The sequence below is a fragment of the Leptodactylus fuscus genome, chromosome 3 (assembly GCF_031893055.1).
Source record: "Leptodactylus fuscus isolate aLepFus1 chromosome 3, aLepFus1.hap2, whole genome shotgun sequence".
NCBI classification, from domain to species: domain Eukaryota; kingdom Metazoa; phylum Chordata; class Amphibia; order Anura; family Leptodactylidae; genus Leptodactylus; species Leptodactylus fuscus.
The window spans coordinates 9,263,540-9,277,611 of NC_134267.1; the positions used below are offsets into that span (position 1 = coordinate 9,263,540).

Below are 14,072 nucleotides of genomic sequence, written 5' to 3' on the forward strand. Positions count from 1 at the left end.
ATGGTGGAGGGAGCCTCTAAAAACCCCAGTTTGGACCAATTCATGGTGGAGGGAGCCTCTAACCAGCCCAGTTTGGGCAAATTCATGGTGGAGGGAGCCTCTAAACAGCCCAGTTTGGGCAAATTCATGGTGGAGGGAGCCTCTAACCAGCCCAGTTTGGACCAATTAATGGTGGAGGGAGCCGCTAAACAGCCCAGTTTGGACCAATTCATGGTGGAGGGAGCCTCTAAAAACCCCAGTTTGGAACAATTCATGGTGGAGGGAGCCTCTAAAAAACCCAGTTTGGACCAATTCATGGTGGAGGGAGCCTCTAAAAACCCCAGTTTGGACCAATTAATGGTGGAGGGAGCCTCTAAAAACCCCAGTTTGGACCAATTCATGGTGGAGGGAGCCTCTAAAAACCCCAGTTTGGACCAATTCATGGTGGAGGGAGCCTCTAACCAGCCCAGTTTGGGCAAATTCATGGTGGAGGGAGCCTCTAAACAGCCCAGTTTGGACCAATTCATGGTGGAGGGAGCCTCTAAAAAACCCAGTTTGGACCAATTCATGGTGGAGGGAGCCTCTAAACAGACCAGTTTGGGCAAATTCATGGTGGAGGGAGCCTCTAACCAGCCCAGTTTGGACCAATTCATGGTGGAGGGAGCCTCTAACCAGCCCAGTTTGGGCAAATTCATGGTGGAGGGAGCCTCTAAAAAACCCAGTTTGGACCAATTCATGGTGGAGGGAGCCTCTAACCAGCCCAGTTTGGGCAAATTCATGGTGGAGGGAGCCTCTAAAAAACCCAGTTTGGACCAATTCATGGTGGAGGGAGCCTCTAACCAGCCCAGTTTGGGCAAATTCATGGTGGAGGGAGCCTCTAAACAGCCCAGTTTGGGCAAATTCATGGTGGAGGGAGCCTCTAAACAGCCCAGTTTGGGCAAATTCATGGTGGAGGGAGCCTCTAACCAGCCCAGTTTGGACCAATTAATGGTGGAGGGAGCCTCTAACCAGCCCAGTTTGGGCAAATTCATGGTGGAGGGAGCCTCTAAACAGCCCAGTTTGGACCAATTCATGGTGGAGGGAGCCTCTAAAAAACCCAGTTTGGACCAATTCATGGTGGAGGGAGCCTCTAAACAGCCCAGTTTGGGCAAATTCATGGTGGAGGGAGCCTCTAACCAGCCCAGTTTGGACCAATTCATGGTGGAGGGAGCCTCTAACCAGCCCAATTTGGACCAATTCATGGTGGAGGGAGCCTCTAACCAGCCCAGTTTGGGCAAATTCATGGTGGAGGGAGCCTCTAACCAGCCCAGTTTGGGCAAATTCATGGTGGAGGGAGCCTCTAAACAGCCCAGTTTGGGCAAATTCATGGTGGAGGGAGCCTCTAAACAGCCCAGTTTGGACCAATTCATGGTGGAGGGAGCCTCTAAAAAACCCAGTTTGGACCAATTCATGGTGGAGGGAGCCTCTAAACAGCCCAGTTTGGGCAAATTCATGGTGGAGGGAGCCTCTAACCAGCCCAGTTTGGACCAATTAATGGTGGAGGGAGCCTCTAAACAGCCAAGTTTTGGGAAATTCATGGTGGAGGGAGCCTCTAACCAGCCCAGTTTGGACCAATTCATGGTGGAGGGAGCCTCTAAACAGCCAAGTTTGGACCAATTCATGGTGGAGGGAGCCTCTAAAAACCCCAGTTTGGACCAATTCATGGTGGAGGGAGCCTCTAACCAGCCCAGTTTGGGCAAATTCATGGTGGAGGGAGCCTCTAACCAGCAGAGTTGGTGGAAATCAGGGTGGAGGGAGCCTCTAACCAGCAGAGTTGGGGGAAATCAGGGTGGAGGGAGCCTAGTATTAGCAGAATTGTGCAACGCTTATGGTGGATGAGTATGAGGATGCGGAGGAATTGGAGAGGTTGAGTACAGACATGGAGTTTCATGTTGGGGTGCTTTACACAGGTGGGCACAAAAATGAAGGCTCTATCCAGTGGTGGTTCATTTTTATCAAAGTGAGCCGGTCGGCACTCTCAGCTGACAGACGGGTGCGCTTGTCAGTGATGATGCCACCGGCTGCACTGAACACCCTCTCAGATAGGACGCTGGCGGCAGGACAGGACAGCACCTCCAAGGCATATAGGGCAAGTTCAAGCCACAGGTCCAACTTCGACACCCAATACGTGTAGGGCGCAGAGGGGTCGGAGAGGACAGGGCTGTGGTCGGAAAGGTATTCCCGCAACATGCGCCTATACTTCTCACGCCTGGTGACACTAGGACCCTCCGTGGCGGCACTTTGGCGAGGGGGTGCCATCAAGGTGTCCCAGACCTTAGACAGTGTGCCCCTCGTTTGTGTGGACCGGTGAGAACTTGGTTGCCTACTGGAGGAACTGCCCTCCCTGCCGCCACTGTCACATGCTGGAAACATCTCCATCATATTCTGCACCAATTGCCTGTGGCAAGCATTGATGCGATTGGCCCTCCCCTCTACCGGAATAAAAGACGAGATGTTGTTTTTATACCGGGGGTCAAGGATAGCAAAGATCCAGTACTGGTTGTCCTCCATGATTTTGACAATACGCTTGTCGGTTGTAAAGCACCCCAACATGAACTCAGCCATGTCTGCCACAGTGTTTGTTGGCATGACTCCTCTGGCCCCACCGGAAAGTTCAATCTCCATTTCCTCCTCATCCTCCATGTCTACCCATCCGCGCTGCAACAATGGGACGATTCGAAGTTGCCCGGAAGCCTCCTGTATCACCATCACATCATCGGACAACTCTTCTTCCTCCTCCTCCTCCTCCTCCATTAAACGCAGTGAAGCGGACAGATGTGTGGACCTACTCTCCAGCTGTGACGGATCGGATGCTATCCCTAACTCCTCTGTGTGATCTGAGTTATCCCTGATGTCAATCAGGGATTCTCTCAGAACACACAAGAGCGGGATTGTAAGGCTCACCATCGCATCCTCAGAGCTCACCCTCCTTGTGGACTCCTCAAAGACCCGTAGGATGTCACAAAGGTCTCTCATCCATGGCCACTCATGGATGAGAAACTGAGGCAGCTGACTTTGTGGCACCCTAGGGTTTTGTAGCTGGTATTCCATCAAAGGTCTCTGCTGCTCAACCACTCTATTCAACATCTGAAACGTTGAGTTCCAGCGTGTGGGGACGTCGCTCAAAAGCCGGTGTTGTGGCACATGCAGGCGTTGCTGGAGAGATTTTAAGCTAGCAGCGGCTACTGTCGACTTGCGAAAGTGGGCGCACATGCGCCGCACTTTCACCAGTAGCTCTGGAACATTGGGGTAGCTCTTTAGGAAACGTTGCACCACTAGGTTGAAGACGTGGGCCAGGCATGGAACACGTTGGAGTCCGGCAAGCTCCAGAGCTGCTACCAGGTTCCGGCCGTTATCACAAACGACCATGCCTGGGCCCAGGTGCAGCGGCTCAAACCATATTGCCGTCTCATCGAGGAGGGCATCCCTCACCTCGGAGGCAGTGTGCTGTCTGTCCCCCAAGCTGATCAGCTTCAGCACAGCCTGCTGACGTCTACCAACGCCAGTGCTGCAACGTTTCCAACTCGTAGCTGGGGTCAATCTAACAGCGGAGGAGGAGGCGGAGGAGGAGGCGGTGGCGGAGGAGGAGGCGGTAGAGGAGGAGGAGGAGGGGGGTGTTCTTCTCGTGTCCCTGCCAGGAATGTTAGGCGGGGAGACGAGGTACACCGGGCCAGTTTGGGAAGCAGTCCCAGCCTCAACTACATTCACCCAGTGTGCCGTCAGTGAAATGTAGCGTCCCTGTCCGCATGCACTTGTCCACGCGTCGGTGGTCAAGTGGACCTTTGTGCAAAGCGCGGAACTAAGGGCCCGCCTGATGTTGAGTGACACGTGCTGGTGCAAGGCGGGGACGGCACACCGGGAGAAGTAGTGACGGCTAGGGACGGCATAGCGAGGTGCCGCAGTTGCCATCAGGTCCAGGAAGGCGGGAGTTTCAACAAGCCGGAACGCCAACATCTCCTGGGCCAGCAGTTTAGCGATGTTGGCGTTCAAGGCTTGCGCGTGTGGGTGGTTAGCAGTGTATTTCTGCCGCCGCTCCAATGTCTGAGAGATGGTGGGTTGTTGTAAAGAAACGCCTGATGGTGCCTTTGATGGTGCAGGAGAAGGAGATAAGACAGGACCAGGGGAGGATGAGGTAGAAGTCAACAAAGTGGCGGAGGCAGATGAAGTGGTGTCCTGGCTCGTCCTCTGGAGTGCATCGCCAGCACAGTCAGCAGTGGCAGTGGCAGAGGCAGAGGCAGTGGCAGAGGCAGTGGCAGTGGCGTGAACGGCAGGCGGCCTTTGTCCTGCCGTTGCTGCCTGCCACTGATTCCAGTGCTTGGATTCCAAATGACGGCGCATTGAAGTGGTGGACAGGTTGCTCTTCTCAGAGCCCCTAATCAATTTCGAGAGGCAAATTGTGCAGACAACACTATATCTGTCCTCGGCGCATTCCTTGAAAAAACTCCACACCTTCGAGAAACGTGCCCTCGAGGTGGGAGTTTTTCGGGGCTGGGTACGAACTGGAACATCTTGGGAGATTCCGGGTGTGGCCTGGCTTCGCCTAAGCTGCTGACCTCTGCCTCTGCCTCTAGCTACCCTTTTTGGTGCTGCACCTGCCTCAACATCCACACTACTTTCCCCGCTTGACATCCCCCCTGTCCAGGTCGGGTCAGTGTCCTCATCATCCACCACTTCCTCTTCCAACTCCTGTCTCATCTCCTCCTCTCGCACAATGCGCCGGTCAACTGGATGCCCTGACGGCAACTGCGTCACATCATCGTCGATGAGGGTGGGTTGCTGGTCATCCACCACCAAATCGAACGGAGATGGAGGAGACTCTAGTGTTTGAGCATCTGGACACAGATGCTCCTCTGTTAGGTTCGTGGAATCGTGACGTGGAGAGGCAGGTTGAGGGACAATGAAAGGAGCGGAGAACAGCTCTGGGGAGCAGGGACAGTTTGGGTTATTGTTCTGTAAAGCTTCGGAATTTTGGGAGGAAGGAAGACAAGACTGTTGGGTAATAGGAGGAGAGGAGGCAGAGTCTGACTGGCTGCTGGACAATGTGCTGTAAGCGTTCTCTGACAGCCATTGCAAGACCTGTTCCTGGTTCTCGGGCCTACTAAAGTTTGTACCCTGCAGTTTAGTTAATGTGGCAAGCAACCCTGGCACTGTGGAGTGGCGCAATGCTTGCTGCCCCACAGGAGTAGGCACGGGACGCCCTGTGGCTTCACTGCTACCTTGCTCCCCAGAACCATTCCCCCGACCTCGCCCACGGCCTCGTCCACGTCCCTTTCCGGGAGCCTTGCGCATTTTGAATTCCTAGTTAGAAATTGGCACTGTATACCAGTAGTAAAAATTGTGGGTGCACGTAACCCCAATATATTCTTTGAATTCCCAGTCAGACACTGGCACTATATGGCAGTAGCAAGAAATGAGGGTATTTGTATTCCCAATATATTCTTTGAATTCCCAGTCAGACAATGGCACTGTATACCAGTAGTAAAAATTGTGGGTGCACGTAACCCCAATATATTCTTTGAATTACCAGTCAGACACTGGCACTATATGGCAGTAGCAAGAAATGAGGGTATTTATAACCCCAATATATTCTTTGAATTCCCAGTCAGACAATGGCACTGTATACCAGTAGTAAAAATTGTGGGTGCACGTAACCCCAATATATTCTTTGAATTCCCAGTCAGACACTGGCACTATATGGCAGTAGCAAGAAATGAGGGTATTTGTATTCCCAATATATTCTTTGAATTCCCAGTCAGACAATGGCACTGTATACCAGTAGTAAAAATTGTGGGTGTATATAGCCCCAATTCTATTGCTAGGGGACTTGCAGGGTATTTCTGGGGTGAAGGTGGGGGGGCACACCGTTGGAACGGGTATCGGGGTATATATCGGGTATACGGGAATACACTGACAGTGTATTCCATTCAGGATCCTGGGAAAGCTGGGTTGCGGCGATTGAGCCCGTCAGTGCCACGTTACACTGACAAGCTTCTCCCTGGAATTTAGCTCTTACAAGAGCTGTTGGTTGTCTTCTCCTTCCTATCTTAGCCTGTCCCTGCCTACCCAGAATCTAAGCCCTAGCTAGCTGGACGGAAACCTCCGTCCCCGGTGAATTGCAAGCTCAGAATGACGCGAAGCTGGGCGGCGCTGTTCTTTTAAATTAGAGGTCACATGTTTTCGGCAGCCAATGGGTTTTGCCTACTTTTCTCAACGCCACCGGTGTCGTAGTTCCTGTCCCACCTCCCCTGCGCTGTTATTGGAGCAAAAAAGGCGCCAGGGAAGGTGGGAGGGGAATCGAGTAATGGCGCACTTTACCACGCGGTGTTCGATTCGATTCGAACATGCCGAACAGCCTAATATCCGATCGAACATGAGTTCGATAGAACACTGTTCGCTCATCTCTAATACTTACCTATCCTTGGTGCTCCTTTGTACCCTCCCGATCTCCTTTAACTCCCGTTCCAGGACTTGCATTAACTCCTTCAATGTCCTAGACCACCGTGTATACTCACATTATCCCTTTATAGCCTTAGAGAACCAGTTATATCGACATTAACCCCTTCACTGCTCAAAACCACCAGGTATACCAACATTAACCACCTCCCTGTCGGAAATCAACAGGTATACTAACAAAGATCCACTTCACAGCCTTAAACGACCAGGTATACAGATGATATGCCCCTCGCTGTGTGCGACCACCAGGTATACAGATGATATGCCCCTCGCTGTGTGCGACCACCAGGTATACAGATGATATGCCCCTCGCTGTGTGCGACCACCAGGTATACAGATGATATGCCCCTCGCTGTGTGCGACCACCAGGTATACAGATGATATGCCCCTCGCTGTGTGCGACCACCAGGTATACAGATGATATGCCCCTCGCTGTGTGCGACCACCAGGTATACAGATGATATGCCCCTCGCTGTGTGCGACCACCAGGTATACAGATGATATGCCCCTCGCTGTGTGCGACCACCAGGTATACAGATGATATGCCCCTTATTATCTACAGAGGCTTAGATGGTACATTGACCACTTAAAAGAAATAAACAGCATATGCACCCACTGTGGCTGGCGGGTGTAAGGATGGGCTGTGTGGGAAAGGGAAGTGTGGGAGACGAGCTGAACTTTTGCCTTGGGGTTTGTAAACCTTTTTCCCTATAATGATAGCTCCTTTAACTCATCCTTGTCAAGGAAATTCAGATATTACAGTCTGCAACATAATTCGGTCACTATGTGTTTACAATGTCATATCTGTCCACAGGTTGCAGTTCAGCTTGCTGGTTCTGGTGACAGTAACCTATCTATCTGTAGGGCTGGGGTGATATGCTGGGTCTGGTGACAGTAACCTATCTATCTGCAGGACTGGGGTGATATGCTGGTTCTGGTGACAGTAACCTATCTATCTGTAGGGCTGGGGTGATATGCTGGTTCTGGTGACAGTAACCTATCTATCTGCAGGGCTGGGGTGATATGCTGGTTCTGGTGACAGTAACCTATCTATCTGCAGGGCTGGGGTGATATGCTGGTTCTGGTGACAGTAACCTATCTATCTGCAGGACTGAGGTGATATGCTGGATCTGGTGACAGTAACCTATCTATCTGCAGGGCTGGGGTGATATGCTGGGTCTGGTGACACTAACCTATCTATCTGCAGGGCTGGGGTGATATGCTGGTTCTGGTGACAGTAACCTATCTATCTGCAGGGCTGGGGTGATATGCTGGTTCTGGTGACAGTAACCTATCTATCTGCAGGGCTGGGGTGATATGCTGGTTCTGGTGACAGTAACCTATCTATCTGCAGAGCTGGGGTGATGTGCTGGGTCTGGTGACAGTAACCTATCTATCTGCAGGGCTGGGGTGATGTGCTGGTTCTGGTGACAGTAACCTATCTATCTGCAGGGCTGGGGTGATGTGCTGGTTCTGGTGACAGTAACCTATCTATCTGCAGAGCTGGGGTGATGTGCTGGGTCTGGTGACAGTAACCTATCTATCTGCAGGGCTGGGGTGATGTGCTGGGTCTGGTGACAGTAACCTATCTATCTGCAGGGCTGGGGCGATATACTGGTTCTGGTGACACTAACCTATCTATCTGCAGGGCTGGGGTGATATGCTAGGTCTGGTGACAGTAACCTATCTATCTGCAGGGCTGGGGTGATATGCTGGTTCTGGTGACAGTAACCTATCTATCTGCAGGGCTGGGGTGATGTGCTGGTTCTGGTGACAGTAACCTATCTATCTGCAGGGCTGGGGTGATATGCTGGGTCTGGTGACACTAACCTATCTATCTGCAGGGCTGGGGTGATATACTGGTTCTGGTGACACTAACCTATCTATCTGCAGGGCTGGGGTGATATGCTGGTTCTGGTGACACTAACCTATCTATCTGCAGGGCTGGGGTGATATGCTGGTTCTGGTGACAGTAACCTATCTATCTGCAGGGCTGGGGTGATATGCTGGGTCTGGTGACAGTAACCTATCTATCTGCAGGGCTGAGTTCTGGTGACTCCCTTTAAACAGATCATTGCTGCAATACCAGACACAACCCACGGACAGGTGTGGCGCTGTTTTTGTAAGCAAGCAGCCCTGATCTCTGTTTTACCGTAGACCCACAGCGAAGTCCTATAAGCGATCATCTTCCGATAGCGATTGCCGCCCGGTAATTATTCTCAGTCGGTGATTGATTTTCCCTTCGAGTGCGCGGCTTATATCTCCATTCACCAGCGAAAGACTTTGCAACAATTACATGGCCGCCGAGAAGTGGCAGTGAGCGTCTGCGCACGTCGCCTGTCTGATAATTAGAAATAGGTTAATTTGCAGGGCAGGACATAATAGATCGCACAGTAATAATTACATCGGAGCTAATTATCATGTTTTCAGGGCAATACCTATCAAAGGAAAACTTGTTGGAGGGATAATTGGAGAGAGGCTAATTGATCAATTATATGTTAATTACATTGACCCGTCGCTTTGCGGGCAGCAATCCTGGGTAATTGTGTTTGCTGAATACGATCATGAAAGCGAGGTCAGTGTGTAAAGACGGAGAACGCGCTTAATGAGTTTGCGTCGCTGTTTGTTTATGAAGGTGAAAGTTTCAGCCGTTTATAATAGGACTTGGGAAATCTGAAAGCAGAACTTCGGTGTAGTCACGTCTGAAACCAGGAGAATCGGTGGATGGCGCTTAAAGGGGAATATCACTGAGCAATGATAGGTTCACAGCAGTGTCGGCCTTTCCGTTGTTCTGGTCCCGTAACGGATAGGTGGTGACTACACGTACAGGGCCTGACGGACTCCTTTAACTAGAATGGGACCCATTGGGTGGCCGTTCTTTAAAAACAATAGGGAAAAGTTGGATTGGCAGGACTCCGACCAGATGTGGATGATAATGATGGATGACGTGGTCACGTGATCAAAAACAGCGCCCCCTCCTTCTTTCGTGATCTCACAGGTAATTAATCACTCACTATAGTCAGCCAACCCCCATAGGACAGGTTATGTCAAGTAAGGAGGGAGGGGGTAGCGCAACCCAACAGGTGGGGCGCAGTTTCTGATCACGTGATCTGGGGGTCATGACGAAGCCAGAACCCCTGCGTTCATCATCCTCGTTCGCCAGATCTGATAAGTGAATTCAAAGTCCCCTGAAAATCCCTTTAAAGGCCGTGACCACTTTCCGCAATCCCCGATTGTTAGAAGGGTCCCTCCATAAGATTACAGGATGTCCGACTACTGAGACCCCTGGCGGATACCTGGGGGTGACTTACAGGACTTGACCAGGATTATATTATTGAAATCTACCTCCTGTTCCGTGCCACTGACATCACGTCCTTTGGTCAGGTGACCAGGCTGCGTCTCAGTCCCATTTAAAAGGAATGCGTCCCCAGAAAATGACTTATTTTTTTTTAAGTTTCCATGTTAAATTTAATTTAGAAGATTGCTGATATTTGAAAGAATTATTTGTATATTTTTAAAGTAATATTTTTAAGAACTAAATTTTCACTCGGGCCACAAAGCCTAATAATAGCCTGCCACTTTCCATTTTTGTAGGGGTTTTATTTGCAGCAGTCACTCTATTTACAGACACAGTATAAAGGGCCCGTGCCCACAATGTAACGCGGCGCTCATTCAGACCCGTAAACTCGTGTCAGAGTCAGCGCTTCGAAACAGAATCCCATTGACTTCAATGGGTTACGTCTTACGCGCGCTACACATTGAAATCAATGGGAGGCTTTTTAACCCATTGATTTCAATGTGTTACACCAAGACTAGAATCCATCCGGGTATCATGTACTCTTCCTGGAGAAGTTTTGCTGACACATAATAACCACTTACTCTTTCTTACCATTTCCAGCTGTTACACTGTTGCTATTGGAAATGGAACGGCGTGCCGAGAAACAGAAAAATATTTTGCGGATCTCATTCAAAGGAAGTTTTTTTCGCCCCTCAATGTTGTGTATTGGTAAGTCCCGTCTGTATTTGGCTTTATTTTTTTCAGGTTATGTGAATGGGAATAAAAATACCAAAAATATGCAAAATTTACTGTAAACCGTTTACTAGTTTTTAACAATTTAAAGGGAATGTATCGCCAATGTTTTTGTATTTATTTATAAAAACTTGTAGTAAAATCTATCACGTTTTTCGAATCTAATTTCTTTTGTTTTCAGATTGTAGATTTGTTTATTCTGATTTCTATACAGGATTATGGGGGGGCGGGGGGGGGGCTGTCGGCCATCTTGCCTGAGCTTCTCTGTTCTATTAACAGCATTTAGTGATCTGCTTTACGGCATGGTCATGATCATAGGCGGCAATAGATTAGAGTAGACTCATTGAGGTCTGACATCATCTATTGTCAGTAGTGGATGGCAATGATAGTTCATTGGTGTTATCTGTAGAGGTGTTATCTTCTGCTGTTATTGTGTATGTTTTATTTGAATATAATACCCTTACTGTATTGGTAAGTGTCAGTGATCAGAGTAAAATTTGCTGGATGTGATACGTATTTTTAAATATAGATAGAGATGTGGATAATGTTTTAAAAAAATCATCAAAAATTTGCAGAAAATATGTTTCACTTGGTTAAAATTCTTTCTAACTTTTCAGACAACTTAGGCTCATTTAATAGAGTAAGTGATTCTGGACAAAAATGTAATGCACTTTATTTAAGAATGTTGCTGTTTTCTGCTTGAAAAACCTTTCTGAAGTTCCTGCCACTAGGGGTCTCCCTTCTAGCTAATTTAATGTTCACTACCTGTTACTAAGAAACTTCCGTCCTTAGTTATCAGTGTTAAACAAGACCTTTTTACAGTGAGTGGAATAGGAAGGTCTACTCTGTCAACACAGTGAATAGAGAGGGGGAAGGGATGATTCTCCTCACAGCCTCCACACTGCAAACCGCTTTCTCTGTGCACTGGACTGAACATTTGGCATAGCTCACAGATTACAATGTAAAAAAAAAAAAAAATGCTTAATATGTACTTGTATCTGCTTATGCTTGTTATTACTGCTGGGACGTTATCCATACACAGTAAGCAGCTTTGCTGAGAATGCTCACAGATTCTCTTTCTGTTTCAGGGTCTGTTTAGCTGCATCATGTCCTGTATTTGCAGTCCAAAGATCTATACTGTACTCTGTTAGGCGTTTCTCAGTTGTTTGCTATTTTACAGTAACTCTTGGCAGAATTGCATGCAAAACCAGAAGTAATGGATGGGGAGGGGTGCATCTATCTATCTATCTATCTATCTATCTATCTATCTATCTATCTAATATTATGTGTATATAGGTAGAAGGTGAACCCTCTCTAAAAGACCATCTCTTTCAGAAGACCACCCATTTAACCAGACCACATTTTCTGTGATAGATTTTTCCATATCATCCATATTATCTTCTTTGAAAAGACCACCCCCCTAGCAGACCACTTTTTAATGCAATTTAGGTGGTTGTCTCAAAGAGGTTTCACTGTACAATGTTATGTGCGTTCGCGTGTACACCCCCCACTGTGGTTTCCGGCAGGAGGTCACTTTCTGATCAGACTATTATCTTGAGACCCTTTAACCTTTTCCCAAAATCTGTTATACTGTTAAGACGAAGTCGGATGTTTAAAAATGGCAGCCATATGCATTGGAGACCTGGTGGTAATACCTTCCATTGTAGCCTGCTGGTATTAACCCTTTCATTATGTCCCCCAAGCTCAAAAATGGGCCTTCAATTGTTGCCCCCCCGATCCTGATCTTCTTCGAGTACCACTCCTGCGTGGCGAGATCACGAGGGCCGTCCGATTGTCATGTTAGTCAGAAGCCTTATGAAGACTTCCAGGCTTGTCTTAACTATATTCCTATTGAGGCTTTGCCTGTTGCAGGCCTCAATATGCATAATGTGATTTACTCATGGTACCAATACAAAGTACAATTTGTCCCGTGAAAATTAAATTCTCATATGGACATAAAAGTAAAAAAAACTTATGGTTCTTGGAAGACGTTACAAAGTTTCTCCATGTATCAGAGACCAATATTGCTGAGAGTGTTCAGAATATCCCTGTAAGAAAATCAAGTTCTTGAGTTGTTGTCTTCTGTGATATTGGTTACAATTCTATCCATCGTTCTATAGTCATTTGTTTCCGAAAGCCCCTTGGCAATGACCGTGACCTCCAGTCCAGCTTCTGTTTCCCAGTCAAGACCATGTAAATAAGGAAAACCGTTCCTCTACCGCCACCCTTTGGAAGGTAGCTCCCTATAGATCAGTGCATGGCTATTAAGAAGCCTAGTGACACGTTCTGGGATTAAAGCTAAACCAGAACATCTCTTCCAAAAGGAACCTGCAGTCAGCTATTTGGGGGTCATTGCCCTTTACCTGTGTGAAGCAGGGTACCAGGTGAGAGGCTATAGACATGGATCAGGGGAGTACTATGTCTACTACCTGACCATAACCAAGACAATGCACTAGAGATTCTGACCGTCCAAAAAACACCCCAAAAACCCTTTTCTGCTAATTTGCATACTAATTAAGGGTTGCTTTTTACAAGCATGGAGCAGCAGCCCTGAATAAGAAATCCATCATTGTAAACTGTGCAAGGTACAGTCAATAGCTCCTGGAAATAGGACAGCGGTGCCTCTAGCGCCACCTCTTGGATGGTAGCTACTCTACAAGTCTATGTTCAACCCTTAAATTGGTTGTGCAAAGTAGTGGGTATACGCCAAATCAGAAAATTCTCTTCCAAAAGGAAACCACACCCATCTACAGCAGTTCTGGGGGTTCTTACCCCTTATTAGTGCAGAGAGTAACATGGACTCACTGGGATCAGTAAACATGTCAGGGGTGTTAATTCATTTAATTTGGTCCATTAATTGTCCAAGGTGCGCCCCGTACACGACAAGCGTTAATAACCACTGCTATATGTGACTGTACTGAACAGGAGGGGTTGCCAAATTGAGGCCTCCCTTATTATGATGTCACTTCCTGCTCTGCAGCTATTGGCTGAAGTTGCATCTCATGGACTTCCTGCAGTTATATCTTATTGACTTGTTTGTTACAAATTTACGATCCAGTTTTGCTGCAAAGGAAATAGAGTTGTAGGCAAATTTTATAAGCAGAAACCCTGAAAGAGGATAAAATCCGGGTGCAGATCTGGACCTGAGCATATCATTTGTGATTTTTCTACCTATTAGAGAATTCTAAATGCGGTGAATTTTGGCAAATCATTCAATTGTTCTCACTTCCTCCTTTACTTAAAGGGATTCTACCATTAAAACCCTTTTTTTTTGTGGATAAGACGTCGGAATAGTCTTTAGAAAGGCTATTCGTCTCTTACCTTTAGACGTGATCTCCGCTGAGCTGTTCCTTAGAAATACCGGTTTTTACCGGTATGCAAATGAGTTCTCTCGCAGCGATGGGGGCGGGCTCCAGCGCTGAGGTGTCCCCACTGCCACCAGAGAAGTGTCTCCAAGCGCCGCCTCCTTTTTTCGTCCGCAGCGTCATTTTCAAAGTCTTCTTTCGCCTTGAAGAAGACATTGAAAAAGAAAATCTAATTTGCCTGGAAAAAGAGAACCTAATTTGTCGCA

At 48.1% G+C, this 14,072-nt stretch overlaps 1 protein-coding gene across 1 annotated transcript in view; it reads left to right on the forward strand.

Moving 5' to 3' along the window:
* Positions 1-13,587, forward strand: part of LOC142198688 (S1 RNA-binding domain-containing protein 1-like) — a 44,838-nt gene extending 31,251 nt beyond the window's left edge. The window contains exons 15-18 of the mRNA XM_075269716.1: positions 10,370-10,477; positions 11,590-11,614; positions 12,205-12,404; positions 13,482-13,587. Of these exons, the coding sequence (XP_075125817.1) occupies positions 10,370-10,477; positions 11,590-11,614; positions 12,205-12,404; positions 13,482-13,587 (439 nt within the window). The remainder of the gene's footprint in view (positions 1-10,369; positions 10,478-11,589; positions 11,615-12,204; positions 12,405-13,481) is intronic.
* Positions 13,588-14,072: the final 485 nt, after the last annotated feature.